The sequence below is a fragment of the Populus nigra genome, chromosome 9 (assembly GCF_951802175.1).
Source record: "Populus nigra chromosome 9, ddPopNigr1.1, whole genome shotgun sequence".
Classification (NCBI taxonomy): Eukaryota; Viridiplantae; Streptophyta; class Magnoliopsida; order Malpighiales; family Salicaceae; genus Populus; species Populus nigra.
In genome coordinates this window covers 14,133,418-14,151,582 of record NC_084860.1, presented here as the reverse complement: position 1 = coordinate 14,151,582, position 18,165 = coordinate 14,133,418, and the positions used below count along the sequence as shown (strand labels likewise).

General features: G+C 36.6%; 4 protein-coding genes and 1 pseudogene across 5 annotated transcripts; 2 read left to right on the top strand and 3 right to left on the bottom strand.

Annotated features, from left to right (window-relative positions):
* Positions 1-83: 83 nt before the first annotated feature.
* On the bottom strand, positions 84-3,890 carry LOC133703482 (lysine-specific histone demethylase 1 homolog 2). 2 transcript variants are annotated; one of them, XM_062128036.1, is made up of 3 exons: positions 3,469-3,890; positions 1,392-2,938; positions 84-1,297 (listed from the first exon to the last, which is right to left on the bottom strand). In XM_062128036.1, the coding sequence occupies exons 2-3, from the start codon at positions 2,923-2,925 to the stop codon at positions 585-587; spliced, it is 2,247 nt and encodes a 748-aa protein (XP_061984020.1). In that variant the 5' UTR covers positions 2,926-2,938; positions 3,469-3,890; the 3' UTR covers positions 84-584. The 2 variants fall into 2 exon arrangements, with proteins under 2 accessions (XP_061984020.1, XP_061984019.1); XM_062128035.1 differs by having other exon boundaries at positions 1,392-3,890.
* A 4,034-nt stretch (positions 3,891-7,924) lies between these two features.
* Positions 7,925-8,732, top strand: LOC133702779 (uncharacterized; annotated as a pseudogene).
* A 269-nt stretch (positions 8,733-9,001) lies between these two features.
* On the bottom strand, positions 9,002-10,008 carry LOC133703919 (phytohormone-binding protein-like). The gene is made up of 2 exons (XM_062128666.1): positions 9,667-10,008; positions 9,002-9,490 (listed from the first exon to the last, which is right to left on the bottom strand). Exons 1-2 carry the CDS (start codon positions 9,953-9,955, stop codon positions 9,207-9,209), a joined length of 573 nt encoding a protein of 190 aa, XP_061984650.1. The 5' UTR covers positions 9,956-10,008; the 3' UTR covers positions 9,002-9,206.
* A 1,037-nt stretch (positions 10,009-11,045) lies between these two features.
* LOC133703817 (uncharacterized) lies at positions 11,046-12,465 on the top strand. The gene is made up of 2 exons (XM_062128507.1): positions 11,046-11,348; positions 11,462-12,465. Exons 1-2 carry the CDS (start codon positions 11,126-11,128, stop codon positions 12,250-12,252), a joined length of 1,014 nt encoding a protein of 337 aa, XP_061984491.1. The 5' UTR covers positions 11,046-11,125; the 3' UTR covers positions 12,253-12,465.
* A 2,306-nt stretch (positions 12,466-14,771) lies between these two features.
* LOC133703728 (receptor-like protein kinase THESEUS 1) lies at positions 14,772-17,745 on the bottom strand. Its single transcript, XM_062128353.1, has one exon. The coding sequence runs from the start codon at positions 17,649-17,651 to the stop codon at positions 15,108-15,110; it is 2,544 nt and encodes an 847-aa protein (XP_061984337.1). The 5' UTR covers positions 17,652-17,745; the 3' UTR covers positions 14,772-15,107.
* Between the last annotated feature and the right edge of the window lie 420 nt (positions 17,746-18,165).

Here is an 18,165-nt window from a genome sequence, read left to right as displayed (position 1 = left end):
AACACTGGCCAAGTTGGAATGACTGTTAGGAGTCCAACAATAATTGTCTCAAATGCTCAATAGTTTCCTGTTGGGAAGAGCCATTGTTAAGAAAAGATGTCTATTGTAAGTTTGTGCAAATTCTGAATCCGTGGAGGTACAACCTAGAGGAGATAGAGACCTGTATCATAACTCTAAAAGAAATGTTTCAGGCAAATCTAGAGTACAAATACAAGATGAATTGGCAGAGCCAAATGGGCCAAGAAAAAGAGTACATGAATTTCCACAACATTTCATCCTCAAGTAAGATGAGTAGAATGTAGATTTAGTTTTACCTGCACTAAACATTAGCAGTTACATGCACTAATGCCAAATCGGTCAGCTCAGTAGTCAACAAACAAATGGTGCTTCACAAACTCCAGAGAACTGTCTACTCTTGGGAGGGGGAAACTAGCATCAAGATTATATACAGATCTGAGGACTAAAAGGTTCATCAAATTCACGTATGCCATTTCACATAGGAAGCATATGCATCAAAAGACTCCATGCTGAATCAAAAGGAGCCCGAGTGTTGAACAATCATATTATACCATCTCCGAACAGTACTATATTTTTCCAGCAGTTACACGGTTCCTACCCCTTCCTTTTCGTGAGTTGGCAATAGTAGAAATTAAGGAACTACCAAAATTTACTAGAGCACCAGGTCCCATTAGCTTCAAACCAAGATTTCTACTCAAATGTGACAACTTACAGTCATCCCCTCCAGTAACCAGTTGAAGACTCTGTGCCTGTTCACAAGATAACATCGTGTAAAGTTGTAAAGGTAAGTTCAGGGGACGCTGGAAGCTATTCTCTAATTCCTCCTTCAAATCATCTCCATGACTGTCAAAAGTAACCCTCATAATCCCCATTGAATTTGGGTCTTCTGTCAAAGGATTAGATATAAATGAGAAGTTTCCAAATGTGAGATCAGGCCACTTGAATAGACCAATCAAGGTATCATTACTTATCCCAAGATTCTTCGGCAAAGACTTCCTTGGATTGTTTTGTTGACTTCTATTGGCACTTAAAATGCGAGAAGCTTCCCTTAAGCCACTCAAGAAGGCACCATGCATGGTGGCTGGATATTGCCTAGTTGTGGCCTCACCAGCAAAAAAAAGACGTCCCCCCACATTTTCTGCAAGTATATCATAGTCATTGCCTGATGATTGTACCCTGACATGGGAATAAGAACCATAACTGAAGGGATCACCACCCCATCTTGTACATATTGTTTGTATGGGATCAGGAACATCGATGCCTTTTGGATTGTATATACCTGTCAAAAGAACCATAACTTGACTAATGTGGACTCCACGAAGCTTTCAGAAGAATAGGAAAAAGTAAGAATGGAAAATCATCACAAGTCTTACCTCTGAGGACGCTTAGGACACGATGAAGCAACATAGATGGATCTGAATTTTCAAACATTTGTGCAGCTTCTCCAGCCACCAATGCAATGAGCGCTGCACCTCCGGAAACAGTATGGTTACCATAGAACAAAAAGAACTCCCCACGCTTATTGCTATGCTCACTGAGACATCCAAATGTATCCAGGTCCTCCCCCCAAAAAACATGAGGGAAAACCATGGCCACTTTATTGAGCAGCCCAAAACCCATTCTCTCAATTGCTGCAAGCTTCCTTCCAGGTAATTCTGGTTCAAATCTGATGGTTCTTTTCTTCAAGACTCCAAGAGGAACGGTGCATAGGACCATATCCGCTTCAAACACTTGTTCACCAACAATTACTGCAACCCCATCGTGTCCATATCTAATAGTATCCACAGTCTTCCCATAGAATATGGGAACCCCTTCACATAATGCTTTTATCAATCTCCAATTCCCTCCTGCAAGAAAGCAGTGATCCCCACCCATTTCAAACGGATCATCTTGATCCCAATATGTGGCTGATAGATCTGAAAGACATCCAGCATTTGCATATTCCAAGTTAGCGAGATGCCAATCGAGCAATTGCCTCTCCTCAGTGGATCTGGCCACACCATACAGTTGCCTGAGTCTCTCTAAAACAGAACCAAGCGAAATATCATTTGCAAATCCACCCATTATTTTTCTTAGTTCCATCACTTTGTCAAGCATCTTATTATGAATGAGTTCGATATTGGAGTCAATACCCTTATCAACGGGTGCACCATCTGGCTTGTACAAAGGGCAGTTATCTCTGACCTTATGAAGTGGAATAGAAAGTTGTCTAGCCAGAACTCCAAGAGGATTGGCATGGATACCAGTTATAACACTGCCACCAAGATCTACAGCAGCAAATTGACCCTTCCTACCCATCTTTTGAGTATAAACTCTTCCCCCGGGACGATTCCTACCTTCTAGAACAATGACCTTGAAACCAAAGGACATGAGCTGCTTTGCTGCAGATAAACCAGCAAGTCCGGCACCAACAATTATCACAGACCCTTCATTTGTCAATTCTGGCATGGGAGATGTCAGTGGTAATAAAACTCCAAAATTAATATATCCATTATACAAAAGAAATTCATACGCAGCGGCTATCAAATGCTCATATTCATTACTCACAGTTTCTTTAATCTGCCCTTTTGATAGCCACACCTGCACATTACTCCTCCATCTAGCAAGAATATGGTTCCTGACAACAATATAATCATTCTGCTCTTTACCACCCAACTGCCTTACCACCCCAGCCTGAATCTCCTCCTCAAGCAATGCATCAATTGGGAACCCCAGAGAAATCGCTATCATCGCCTCAGTTTCAGTCTCTTTCTCCAAATCCTCCTTTGTTTGTTTCTTTTTCTTAAAAGCGCCGCCTAAATGCTTCTCTATCAGTTCATCCATCAAATTCTCATCATAATTCCGTGAACCCGCCTTCTTCCTCATTGACCTCTTTCTAGGCAAAGTGTCCCGTTCCGGGGTGTCCATCTCTTATTACGCACTAAAAACCAACTTTCCAACTCAAATTGAGCTTCAAAACACCATCACAAACATAACATGCTATTCTACTATAAGCACTCTCTCATAAAACACTGGCACTTCTCATTTATCAATCAAAATCATAAATTTCATTTTTAAAACTAATATACCATCTCAGAAGCAAGCAAAATACTACCAAATGGGCCTGTCTCATTCATCAATTCCATTTAAAACCCACCAATAATTCACCAAAATATCACTAAACCCATTTCATATTAATATTAAAATAATACAAAAACCACAATTTCAAGCACTTTAAGCTTAGGAACTTAACTCCAAACCCATCCCTCTTTTAACTCAGATCGAAGATTCATAGCTATAAAAGACAACATAAATTGAAAGTTCAAATTGGTAGTCGCTAACTTTGGATACAACAGATTCAATATGTTTTGTATATAATGTGTCGCATATTATGTTATACAGTAAATAAAAATGAACCCAAGAATTGGTGCATGAAATTACTAAAGAAATGGGAAAAAGGGGGTCACTAACCTTTGGAATCCTCTCCACACAAGTTGGGTTTGGGGTACGGGGCAGTGTGTTCTGCTCCGGAGAAATTGAACAGGAGTTTCTGTTAGGGTTTGGGTAGGACCTGGAAAAGTGGAGGAGAGAACGAGTTAACTCGGTTTGACTTAGAAATGAATTGGAGGGAACTGAAAGGGCATGACGGGTAGGGCTGAAATGGGCTTAGGGCACTGCGAAAACAGAAGATTGATTGGTTTGGAAATTGGGATTTTGGAGGACCGATGATGGGTTGTTTGCGTCATTCAAAAGGATTAAAACTGATTAAAAGCTTCCTTGATTTTGTATTAGTCTAATCGCTCAGGTAACATCCCAATATTATACATATCTAATAAAAATAGATTTGGGACATATAAGCTCGATGTAATATGATAATTCAAGAATACTCCAAGTTTTTCATCATATAAGAAGATGATCTTGAAGATTAAGAGTTGACAATAACGCAAATAATTGTAAAGAAGATAAACTATTATAAAATCAATAATAGAAAAACTAATGGAAGATTTTATCTTAAATTGGATAAACTTCCCAAATTAAGCATATATGGAAAAGATTTGGGTAACCAAATTTATTCAATCTAAATGTAGATTATAAAATGACGATCAATAAAAATTTATGAAAATTCTTAAGGATAAAAACACTATTTTTTCTTTTCAAAATGTATAAAACTCTTGAAACATTAAAAAATAATATTTCTCAAAAAACTTAAAATCTAAAAAACATATGGGAAATAAAAAAAAATGATCTTTTTTTTTTATAAAACAATATGAGATTCTAACCTAAGATTTTTTAAAATAAAAAATAATTTTTAAAAATATATAGGACATGATTATATTTAAAGATTTATTAACAAATATTTTTTATTTTTTTTATTTCTTAGACATTTACAAAAATCTGAATGACTTAATACTTATCGGAATTTATTTTATTTATAAGAATTTAGATGTTTTCTTCTTTGATCTTATAGGTTCAAACCTTGGAGACAACATCCAGAAGAATTATTAAAATTTCTAAATATACTATGTTGATATGAAGGTTGTTCTTTTAAGACATGAGATAACTTGAACCTAATTAGATTAGGTTAACAAAAATAGAAATACATAAAAATCACGAAAAGGAAAAAAATAAAAAAAAAAGGAGCTTACAAATAACCATAAAAAAAAAAAAAAAAGAAGAAGACTTACAATAGCTTAAATAGATCCCGCGCCGACCTCCTGTAGAAAAGAAAAGGAAAATCGAGAGCAAACAGGAGAAATGAAAAACCAAAAACCAAAATTAAATTGGTAAAATATTAAAGCTAAAAAATTTGGAAACTAACCCACTATAAAATATATCTTGTAAAATTTTATAATAAAATTTAAATATAATCCAACCATCAAATTAAAAATTATAGTAATCTTTATAAGAAAAATTATTTGGAATATCCAGGTGTTATTTAAAATTATGTTTCAAATAACATTTTATGAGAATTTAAATTTTTTTTAGAATTAATTTTTTATGTTTTTAGATCTGCTAATATATAAATTATTTTTTTAAAAAATAAAAAATATTATTTAAATATATTTTTAAGAAAAAAAAAAAACTTTTAAAAACACCTCTGTAAGCTTTTTCTTAGGCTATTGCTATTCATTTCACAGGTTGTAATTGCAACAAACCCACTCTAACACCCTAGTTTCTCTAGAATCTCATGCATCAAGATCGTTAAGAAAGAAGACTTAATCTTCAATAATATTAAGCTGATTCAAAGATGCTCACTATCATTAAATAAATAAATAAAATCATTGGCGGAGTAGGGATTAGACTCTAATCAGTGCAAATTGTTGCTCGAAAGGCAGAACAAAGTAACAACACAAAAATATTTAGCTTAGTATCCATCGAAAGAACTGAACATGAACCAGCTTTCAGGTTGGCTGACTGGTGCTGTTAACCAGGATCTAAGCATTAAACATACAAATTAAAGGCCTTATCTGGTGCCTATACCTTCTCACTGAACTGCACCATCCTTGATGACGAAGTCTAACTTTAACAGTCTCAAGTTACCGATTCCTGTCATTGCGTGCGGTGCCTCCTCCGGTGAGGCAACAGTTTGCGCATGGAAGGCATTAGTTACTGGTTAATCGCCTTCGCGTCAACTAAGCCCGAGGCAACTACAGTTTGCGCATGGAAGGTGTTAGTTAATCGCCTTCGAGCCAACTAAGCCATTGTTCATCCTTCAAACACGAGCCTAGTGTAGATTAATTGATTTACAAGCTGAAAAGGAGTTTTAAAGATCAAAAGAGAAACTTAATTACCAATCGTAACAGTTGATCACCTGCAGCTTGTTAAATTCTATATATATCAACAAGAGAAGTTGAGTTCTTGCACCACTTGGCCTATTTTGGTTTTCTTTCCTATATCATTAACTGAAGTAGCCCACATAAAAACTATATATTTTTAATTTTTGAAGATGTTGTTTGTATTTAAAAAAAATGTATTTTTTAAATAAAAAAACTATCACATCTCCAAGTCAAATCCACATGAATCATTCTGTTAACCGTAGTTACAAGATACATACAAGCAGAAGCAGCAGAACCATATTTTAACTGCAGCACCTCTAGGAACCCGGTGCTATAACGTGGCTTGTCCTAACACTTAGTGTTTGGTATGCTGAATAATATTGATTGGATTAGATTGAATAGAATAAAATAAATAAATATTTTGTTCTATGTTTGGTGTGCTTTGGATTAGACTGGATAATTGGTAGACGCTAGATGGGACTCAGCCGACCCGAGATCTAGACCTGGTTAACCTGAGATAAACATAGGTAAAACAATCTATTGACTTTCAACCGACCCAAGATCTAGACTTGGTTAACAAGAGATAAACATAAGTAAAACAATCTATTGACTTTTTATATAAAATTTTTTCGTCAAACAAGGCTGCTTTGTTTTAAAAATAAAAAATAAAATTAGGTTAACCTGGGTTGACTCTCTCGATCTGTAACTCGAGTCTTATCCTCAGTCGAACTCCTGAGTCGAGTTTTAAAACCATGATAATAACTATTTTTATTCTTACACCGCTTTGGATCAACACGAATTGACAATCTCGACCCGTGACTTGGGCCTTGCCATAAGTCAACCCCTTAATTGAGTTTTAAAACTATGATAATAACTATTTTAATTTTGACTCGGGTCAATGGTCAACCCGGGACCAGGATTCCAACCTATGATTAGAGTCTGGCCCCGGGTCGACCTCTGAGTAGAGTTTTAAAATTATGATAATAACTAAATTTATCTTAAGGTTGACCCGAGTCAATGATCAACCCGGTCGTAACCTAGTTCTGGCCTCAGGTTGATTCCCGAGTCAAGTTTTAAAATTATGATAATAATTATTTTTATCATTATGTTGACTCGAGTCAATGGTCAACCCGATCCGTGACACGGACATGGTCTTGGGTCGACTCTCAAGTCGAGTTTTAAAACTATGATAATAATCACTTTTATCCTTAAATTGAACCAGGTCAATGGTCAACACAATCTGAGACCTGGACCTAGCATCGGGTCGATCCCCGAGTTAAGTTTTAAAGCTATAATAATAATTATTTTTTATCCTTATGTTGACCTGAGTCAATGGTCAACTCATACTAGTGACCTAGACCTGACCTCGGATCAACACCTTTAAGTTGAATATTAAAACTATGATAATAATAATTTTTATCTTTATATTGACTCGAGTCAATGGTCTAAGTGACCTGTGACTCGGGCCTTATCTTTGGTTGGCTCTTAGTTGAGTTTTAAATCTATGATAATAACTATTTTTATCCTTGTATTGATCAAGATCAACTAAATTAATCCTTATGCAGAAAATTAGACAAGCTTATTCTACTCTTTTTAGTAGCACATATGTGTTTGAGAGTGTGGTTGCGGCTGCTTTTCAAAGTGTTTTTCACTCGGAAATGTATTAAAATAATATTTTTTTATTTTTTAAAAATATTTTTAATATTAACACATCAAAATAATCTAAAAATATCCAAAAAATATTAATTTAAAGCAAAAAAAATTAAAAATATTTAATTTTTTAAAAAAATATTTTTAAAATACAAAAACAAACAATAAATATCACACAAAAAAAACAATTATCCTCAATCCATCATTCTCCGGCATATCAAACGCCACCTTATTCACATGACTACAACAAAAAAGTTTGCTATGTTGACTGCAACTCTCCTCATTGCGCGGCCCAGAGCAGGCGTAAGATATAACCATCTTCTTTTCGTTCAATTCTCATTATCAATGCTAAATATGTTCATCAGGTTGATAATTAAAATAGCATTGGCAACGATGTTGTTAATTAAAATGATGTTGTTCGAGATTAAAAAACATTTAGATGTTTTTTTATTGGCTGTCGATTTGCAAAATTTGGTTGTGGAAACTACAGTTGCTGAAGCATGTTTCTGATATATATACTTCTTTCTTTTCCAGATCGCAAAGAAAACTGTGAAGTCCCAGGATCAGCGTGCTATGATCCTCGCTTCATTGGTGGTGACGGCATCGTCTTCTTTTTCCATGGAAAGAGCAATGAGCACTTCAGCTTAGTATCAGATTTTGATCTTCAAATCAACAGCCGCTTCATTGGTCACAGGCCAGCAAGCAGAGACTGGGATTTCACTTGGATTCAAGCCCTCGGAATCCTTTTCAACTCTCAAACCTTTTCTCTTTAGGCCACTAAGGCAGCAAGTTGGGACAGTGAAGTTGACCATCTAAAATTCTCTTACGATGGACAAGATCTAGTCATACCTGAAGGCTCTCTCTTTCCACCTGGTACTCACCAGAGAGAGATGTGAAAGTAGAGTGAGTATCAGGAAAGAACAGTGCCATAATCACCTTGAAGGATAGAGCAGATGGTCAATGAAGTTCCAGTGACTATACAAGATGATAAAATCCACAACTATCGAGTGCCTGCTAATGACTGCTTTGTCCACTTGGAGGTGCAGTTTAAGTTCTTTCACTATCCTCAAAAGTTGGAGTACTTGGCAGGACTTACAGGCCTGATTTTCAGAACCCTGCAAAGCCTGGTGTGGCAATGCCAATGAAAACAATTACAGAACCACATCCCTTTTCTCTACTGATTTCAACTCCTGCATATTCTCTCCAGAAAGTGGTTCAAACCAACAGACCTCCTCAGTCATGAACTATGGCACTCTAGACTGAACTAAGGGGGCTTCTGCAGGATATGGCATCGTTTGCAGGAAATAAATGCTGCAATTTGTGGCTCCCCTAATGAAAAACAATAGAAGCTTACCTGGCTTCAGATTTAATAATTAAGTAATGTCGACTGTCAGGAGCTGTTTGCCAGTATTTGTATTGCAAGGGCGTTTCTTGCTATTCACTGTTATGTTTTTTTTTATGTTTGGTGTGTCATGATTTGGGTTGGTTACCATCGTTGACAAACTATGGCACTCTACTACTTTAAAACGACAATAATATTGACTTGCAGTAAAATCATTTGTCTTTTGTCGTACATGTGCTAGTAATATTTCGTAAGATGTTATTGAAGTGGAAAGATGTTCTGTGCGTGTCTTTGTACTTGTTATTGTTAATTCAATGACATGGAAACTTTATTACTTAAAAAATTACTGAAGATCAATGCATCAAAATGAAATTCTCTGCCCTTCATTACAGTAACAGGGAAGGACTCAAAAGAGAAGAAACCCAGGTAATAAAAATGATCTAAGGTGCACCATGCACCAAATAATTTTCCAGGTTCTTGATGAAAAGTAATGTTGACGATGGTGTATTTGGTGGCATGATATCTTCTTCTGTTGCAGACTCATACGAGATCGTGACATCGATTAGAGTCTCCTGCTCTCCAGTTGAAGTAAGCTGGAAAGTTGCCTTGTGATGAGAAAACCCATGATCCAGATGGCCTCCTTCTATTACTTCCAGGCCGATTCGATGAACAGACTCATCAAACTCTGAAACCCTTTCTTTCTGGTATGTCATTGTTTTTATACCTGACATAATATTTCGAATGCAAAAAAAAATTCGGTTACTGCCATCACAGGTACATCGAGACGAGACAAATATGTGATTTCCACTTGCTGATTTAATTCATTCAGAAAATTAAATGATCCAACTAAGAAATTAAGTTCAGTCATTTGATTAGTATAAGCCAAAGAAATGGACTCACCGGGACCAAAGTTGAAGAGATAGATTGTACCAAGGCCACCATCTCCTTCTAGCATATCAGCACCCTTCACTAAATTTGGCATCATTTTTGGAAGAATATCCTTCAAATCCTTAGCTAAAGCTTTCCATAAGACATCCACTCCAACCCCAACATTGGCTTGGGTTTTCACTTCCTTAATCATGACTCTCAAACGCAAAATTCTTGGGAAAGGGGGTGTGTATATGTTAGAAGCTAGGGAGATTATATCAATCATGAGCGATAAGAGAATCTTATAGGGCAGGATGCACATATCATGTATGGCATCTTTTCTTGTGCAGGAGGAAAAAATAATGTGTCTGCAGATGCTTGTCGTGTCCTAAGAATCTTGGTGAATAAGGATAAAGAATAATGAATAATCGATGTATGATTGATGGATAACTTCACCAACCGGGCTACAAGATAATATATCCAAGGGGAATGCACCACTGGATTGGACAATGTCGCATATAGACTGTTGTGCTTCTGATTGTTAAAGCTGGAATTCCTAAAAATGTTGCTTTAAGATGACATTTCCAATTAACATGGGACAGCAACTTGGAGTATCTGTCGGTTTTGCATGCCGAAACAAACAAATGAGAATAGTGCCCATTTAACCTATTATCAATAAAGTTAGAGTACTAATCCTTAGTTTGTAGTTGTACCACTTGATAGGGATTTCATTGTACTTTTACTCTCTTTCAAGAGTCACTGTCAGAAGCTTACATGCTCACTTCACAAGTGATAAAAACAATCCCCATTTTCACTGTCTAGACTCCAATGGTTACTGGTTATGGGCCAGATATTGCTCCTGGGATGAGACTGCTCTATTTTTCAAAGGCGATTGTGAGGACTTCGATTCTTGAGGAGGAGAAAGAGTTTGATAGTCAAGGATGTCTGGAGTGAAAACCTGCAATGCCGCAAGTGGGAATAAAAAAAATAATGTTGAAATTGAACAGATAGTATGTGCTCTGTGATTAGCCAGGGAACGCTATCAAGGAACATGCAACAGCACAAAAACAGGAATTCATAGCGGTATACCAGGCTAAAAGGGTGTGGCTATCACATGGACTAAACATTTTGATTCCCTTTAATGAACGCCCAAACCAGTAGGTCTCCTACGCCACCCTTGGAAAGGCTTTGAATTACCTTGGAGTACAATTTTAAATCATGATTTAAGCTCTAAAGCATTGACCAGAAATTAACTATCCATAAATGTACTTGAAGGACAGCCCCACATGTAAGTTCAGCTAAACAAGAAATCGAATTTGCAAGTTGGTTTTTTTATTTTTATTTTTATTTTTATTTTTTACCTTCTTAAAAAAAGGAGAAGAAATCCCACTTGTTAAAATCTATATAGAGAGCAGAATTTTAGAGGCAAGTATCAGCACAGGTTTGTTACCAACAATCTATTATATCTTTAGGTCATTGAAGGGAAATAGCTATGAAGGTTTCAGGTAGCAATTATGGCTTGTTGATGATTCTGCTACTTGCCTGTGGTGCAGCACAAATCTATGCTGATTATCGGACCTGTATCCGCGGCCCATGTGCTCACAAGAAAATGGCATGTCCAGCTGAATGCCCTAAATCAAATCCAACCGACCCCAAAGTGAGAAAAGTTTGCCGTTTGAACTGTAACTCGCCCATATGCAAGACCGAATGCAAACGTAAGTGTTAATTTACAACGGTTATATAATTTCATAAATCAGAACAGCTTTCCTCATTTGATGGGTTATACTAGTAATTATACGACTCAAAATGATTCTCTTGGTGATTATAGGTATCAAGCCGAATTGCGATGCACCTGGAGCAGCATGCTTGGACCCCCGGTTCATTGGTGGAGATGGCATTGTCTTTTACTTTCATGGCAAAAGCAATGAACATTTCAGCTTAGTATCTGATCTCAACCTACAAATCAATGCCCGTTTTATTGGCCTTCGGCCAGCAGGCAGAACCAGGGACTATACTTGGATTCAAGCCCTTGGCATCCTCTTCGACTCGCACAGTTTCTCTCTTGAGGCCACCAAAGCATCAACCTGGAATGGTGAGATTGACCATCTAAAATTCTCCCACAATGGGGAAGATCTAATCATACCGGAAGGCCAGTTATCTACATGGCAATCCCCAGATAGTGATATTAAAGTACAGAGAACATCGAGCAAGAACAGTGTTCTAGTCACTCTCCCGGAGGTTGCAGAGATCTCAATCAATGTTGTGCCAGTAACCAAAGAAGATGACAGGATTCATAACTATCAGATACCTTCCGATGACTGTTTTGCTCACTTAGAGGTTCAATTCCAGTTCTTTGGTCTATCGTCGAAAGTTGAAGGGGTAATTGGGAGGACTTACCAGCCTGATTTCAAGAACCCGGCGAAGCCAGGAGTTGCAATGCCAGTTGTGGGAGGAGAGGAAATGTTTAGGACCACATCTCTTCTCTCTGCCGATTGTGGCGCTTGTGTGTTCTCTCCAGCTGGGGTTTTGGAGCAAAAGGACACTCTTCTGATGGATTTTGGCAAGCTTGATTGCACCGGAGGTTCCAGCAGTGGACATGGAATAGTTTGCAGGAAGTGAGTGAGAATAGTTGTCATGTGCAAAAATAACACCGGAAGTTTCAACTTCTTCCGGAATAATTACAACTTATTTGGTAAGAGTTTCAGGAGGATTATGGTCTGCTACAAAACAATGATTTCCAATTTTATTATGAAATTTGTTCTGTCATTTTTGCTAGTTCTTTTCAAATCTTTATTCTCAAAGTTCAGTATTAAGTTATTTGCTTTATGGTTCGATCTTGACAGTCGTCTTTGTTTCTTTCATTTCTCTCCCATGTTAATTAGAGGATCCATCCCACGGTTGCCTCCTCGATCATGTCCTAGCTAGCGTTTCTTTTGATTCCCCTTCATGTATTATTAAAAATAATATAAACAATACATTTACATCATAATTAATAATATAATTTTTTATAGTTGAATCAGTCTATAAGAATTTTACTTGAAGATATATATTTAAAAAATAATAGGAATCAAAAGATAGGAATCGGAAAGGCATTTAATGTCTTCTTTAACACAGTTAAGATTAATGAGCATAAGAGTATCGAAGATATCAAAAACTTGGAGAAGATCCATAGTTTGGAAATTAGGGAATAGTCATGTGAGCTGCCTTGATTTGCAGACTACGATGTCCAAAGAAAAATCTTGATTGCCAACAATTCGGACTCCATTTCCAAGGCGCACAAAAAAAAGAAAAAACTATGAGCTGATAAAGGGATTTTGTATAACAAAATACTTTGCTAATAGCCTAATTCTTTTTGTTTTCCTCTTTCGAGTACTGAGAGCTAATTCAATTCTATTAAAAAAAAAATTAAATTGTGTGAAGATATCATAATCCTATTCTATTGACCGATTCCCCTGATCCAGACTCAGGTTATTTGTAAAACTTTCTCATTCAGATAATATCAGGGTTGAAAGCATTCAACTTTGGGCCACCAAAAGCGGGAAATCTCCACGGGACAACATCTAGAGTATTCTAGTTACATTACCCGCGTGATGTCACGGGTCTTTTTTTAAACATAAAAAATATAAAAAAAAATAAAGATTTAAAAATTTTGGGTTTTTTTATAAAATTATACCCAAGAATTTTAGGTTTTGCTGCAACGCCCGATCTAAAAGTAATATTTATAATATTAATAATAACATTAAACTTGCATGACCCAAGTTTAAGTGAGTCTGACTGCAACACCAGACCCAAGAATATTAGATATGAGTTTGACTATAAGATCGTGTCATAAAAATATGATAATTAAATAGATTAATTAAAAAAACAAAGAAAAAAAATCAACAAGAAAAAAAATAACGAAGAAAAGGAAAAAAAATTAATTAATTGGGTTAACCCTTTAAACCAGGTTATCTCGTAAAATTTAGGATTCGCGTCATGAAAGTTTGATAACTAAATAGAAAAAAAAATGAAGGGTTTACCCATCAAATCGGGTTAACCCATCAAACCAATTAACCTGTCAAATCCAAGATACGTGTCATGAAAGTATGAAAATATGATAATTAAATAAAAAGAAAATTAATTTTAACAAACTAAACTAAATGAAAAAAAAATTAAAAAAAATCCAGATTAACACATTAAATCAAGTTAACCAATCAAACTCGGGATCTGTATCGTGAAAATCTAATAACTAAATAAAAAAAATTTAACATTAACAAACTAAATCAAAAAAAAAATCATTAAAAAAAACAGTTATATAATAATAATAATAATAATAATAATATATTAATATATTAGTAAAAGACGTGGGAAAGCTACAGTAGCTTTCCCACGTCTTTTAAAGTATTATTTAATTTGAAAATATATTATAAACTATGTTCTCTTATATTTTAAATTTTTTTTATTTAAAATAAAAAAAATTATATTTTCAGAACGTAAAAATAATTTTTAAAAACTAAAAAAATATTTTAATATATTTCTAAATAAAAAATACACTTTAACTCGCATCCAAGACTAGACTCACACAGTCCAGGATTCATGGCCAGGTACTGTTTCTTCTGGAGTCATATTCGCTCGAGACCAGCTCGATCCAAAGTCTTAGTTTTTTCTTAATTACAAAAAAAGCATCCGAAAACCAGAAGAGTGTTCAGTGATTGTGCAGCAATTGTTTTACTAGAGGTTATTCACAAAGCTCTTTTTTTTTTCTTTTTTTTTGTCCTGAACAGAAGTTGGCTTGTCTCTAAGTTGCTGTCAGTCAATCATGGCTCCTGTTTGTTCTCCATAATGACCATAGTAAGGAAGTGGATAAACTGCTGAAATAGCTAGACACTGGTGATAAAATCGATTGCTATGTAAAACGCACAATTTATTACATAAGAAGATTTATATAGTACTTTCCAGACCACAAGAACTAGAAAATGAAAGCTTTGGAGTAGAGGCTGAATCTCATTGTTGGGAATGAGCTCCCACAAATCATGTCTTACACCTGGAGAGAAATTTGTTTTGTTCTATGTAACGTAGTAGCATATCAGAAATACAAGACTCACAAATTCAAGCTAGCATAGCAAGTATATCAGAATACTGAGAAAGTGAGCCGTGCCTTGTTTCTATAATCAATCTGTGAATATATAGTAAAACCCAACACATTGAATATCCAGTAATTGTGTGAAAAATAAATAGCATGGCAGCTGGAAGCCAGAAGAATTTTAGATCAAGACAATAATAGAACCCTTATGGTACCGTGCAGTTTCTGATGGATTGATTCGCACGCATCACTCAACTATATTACAAGCTATGGAAGAAAATTTGAGGTAAAAAATTTGAATAACGTAACAAGAGATAACCTTTGTTCATATCTTCACATTTATCCGGGAACATTCCCCAGAATCTTCACCAGAATGTCCTTTGTCCAAGAATGGATGGAAAGCCTTCGCTTCTCATCTTCCACGAGGATTTACTAGCTGAGAAAATACAGCACTAGTGGCCACATCTTCGGCATCATCTTCTGTTCCAGAATTCCCTCCATCAATTATACTTGTGCTGTTATCGAATGGTTCGAGTGGCGTCAATGGAATGCCTGGGATATGGTTTGTACTGTTATCTTCAGGTTCCATGAGGGCAGATGAGGTCTCCTCAAGCTGAAGAGCATACTCAAGATTCCACAAGACATCTCCCATCGATGGCCTGTCAACTCCATGCTCTGCAAGGCATTTCTCAGCTGTCTCCCCAAATTTTTTGAGAGACGCTGGATTCACCTTTCCTGCTAGATTAGAGTCCATGATTTGATCCAGCATGCCCTTCTTCTGCCAGGTCATTGCCCACTCTGCTATATTGACTTGTTCCCTCGGGAGAACAGGGTTAAGAGCTGGTCTAGTGCAGAGAACTTCCATTAAAACCACTCCAAATGAATACACATCTGACTTCTCTGTGAGTTGTTGCCTTCTGAAGTACTCAGGATCAAGGTAACCGAAGCTACCCTTAACAGCTGTACTCACATGCGTCTGATCAAGAGCTGGGCCTGTTTTTGAGAGGCCAAAATCAGCAACTTTGGCCACGAAACTCTCATCCAAAAGAATGTTCGTTGTCTTAACATCTCGGTGAATAATGCTTTGAGCAGCACCTGTGTGGAGATAATGCAGGCCCCTGCCAGCCCCAATGCATATTTCAAGTCGTTGCTTCCATGATAGAGGCGGTAGATCGGTGCCATATAGATGGCTCCTGAGTGGTCCATTAGCCATGAATTCGTAGACAAGAATCATTTCAGACCGCTCATCACAATAGCCAATAAGAGAGACAAGATGACGGTGGCGAAGCTTTGATAACATTTCAATCTCTGTTCGGAATTCAGCAAGACCTTGTTCAGATCTGGGATTTCCTCTTTTGACAGCAACTTTAGTTCCATCTTCAAGGGTTCCTTTGTACACCCTGCCAAAGCCGCCAATCCCAAGAAGCAGGCTCTCATCAAACTTGTTCGTTGCATTAAGGATTTCTTGGAATGTGAAGAGCCGACCAAGATTAGAGGAAGCCAACGAGATGCAGCTTGCTGTTCCACTCTTTTGAGAAGTTGTGGACATCTTGGTCATGGTCTGAGAGTTTCCATATAATGGCAATGGCAGCCATGGATGTGCCTGGTGAGTAGTAGTCTTTGACCTGCGGGCTGCCAAGCAACAGTAACAGAGACCAATCAAACCAAATGCACCCAGGGCTCCAACAATTGAACCAATAATAATTCCAATCTTCCTTTTCTTCGAGGGTGATTGAGGAAGGACGCTCTCAACAGAAGAAAGCCCATCCAAGCTTTTAACTTCATTGCTGATTTTGAAAATCTCCAGCCCATTCATAATTGCATTTATCATATCCGATGTTGTATCCGGACCAATACTTACAGTGAAAGTATCTGAATCTACTGATGCGTTGGAGACAAAGTCTCTGTAATAGGGTACATTCAAGCCACCAGTAAAGGTTGAGAGGTCAAGACTCTCAACGGCAATATCATCATTTATGTACAGATTAAATACAAGATTGTTCAGAGCCTTGCTCACGATATCACAGAAATGTGCCCGCACAAAATAGCTGAAGTTTTGGTTGACAGAGAACACCCAAGTGATGTTGAAGTTCATGTTGGCTACTTTTGCATCTCCCATTACTTCGGCGGAGGCATAAACCCAATTTGGTGCTATTTTAGTAGTGAGAGTAGGTGGATATCTTATGGATGCAGGGTTAACTGAAACATTCAATGCAGAGCTGTTCACATGGAGATATTTGGCATCATTCTCCCAAATCCTCCCAAGAGTATCATTTTCAGCAGTGATCAACGGACCTCCCGTGTTTAACCGGAAAACAGTTTCGAAGGCAAGTTCAGAAAGACCACTAACAGGAGAAGACGGATTTATAGCTAACGCCTGGTCCGGAAGTACTCCATCAGGAACAGAAACAACTTCGATTGCATTAACAAATGTGACAGAATTGTTTGAATGAATGAAGTAAAGGGTCAAAGTATCAGAAGTCACGTTGACTGCATACTCCTTAAACATATAAGAACCATTATAGTTCTTGAATGTAAAATTGTTCAGGAGTACAAAATCATCTGTGGCTACTGTAATCAACGAAGACATCAAGTTATGGCCTGAGTTTGGAAAAGGGTAAAAATAAAGGCGGATCCAATGCCTGCCTTCTTGCTTAATATCAAATTTGTAAGATGATATGCCGGAGAAAATTCGAGCAGATTGATAAATTGGAGATGGGAAACTAGAATTGGACTTAGCAACAACAGAAGCCCCACTTTTTACAGTGGGAGAATAATGCCCTGAATCAGGAACATAAGTTTTACCTTGAAAGGTGACACTTTGTGAAGAACCACAAGCAATCAAGTAGTTATCAGGAGGAGTGAATGCAGCAAATGATATATTATGACCAATAAGCTCAAATAAAACGAAAGCAACAACTACAGGTAACCACCTCTCTCCTTTCATCCTCACCATTTGCAGTATCCCAAACCCTCAAGCTCCTAGCAACCAATCTGAAGATTAGCAAAGACAAAAGCTTTTGCTGAAATATACACTCTTACCTCAAGAAGAAAGAAAGAAAAGAAGAAAAGTAGAGAAGCTCGGGGGGGGGGGGATTGGGTTGGAGTTAATGATCAAAGGCCAGTAGACATTGAATGAGTGTAGCCATGAAAACCCATCAAGCATCGAGATTTTCAGGAGGCGTTTGGGAGGTGTTTTAACTGGATTTTTATAAAAAAAAAAAACAATTTTTTATTTTTATTTTAAATTAAATTTTTATATATTTTTAATTTATTTAATATATTTGTATAAAAATAAATTTTAAAAAACAAAAAATTTAAATATATTTTTAAATAAAAAATACTTCAAAAAAACAATTCATCTTCCCAGACACACCGCAGCTAATGTTACTTATACAAACCCTTTGCTTTCCAGCTGGTGATTAGGCTGTCATTTATCAATGAAAAAGGAGGACCCACAAGAAGAAGAA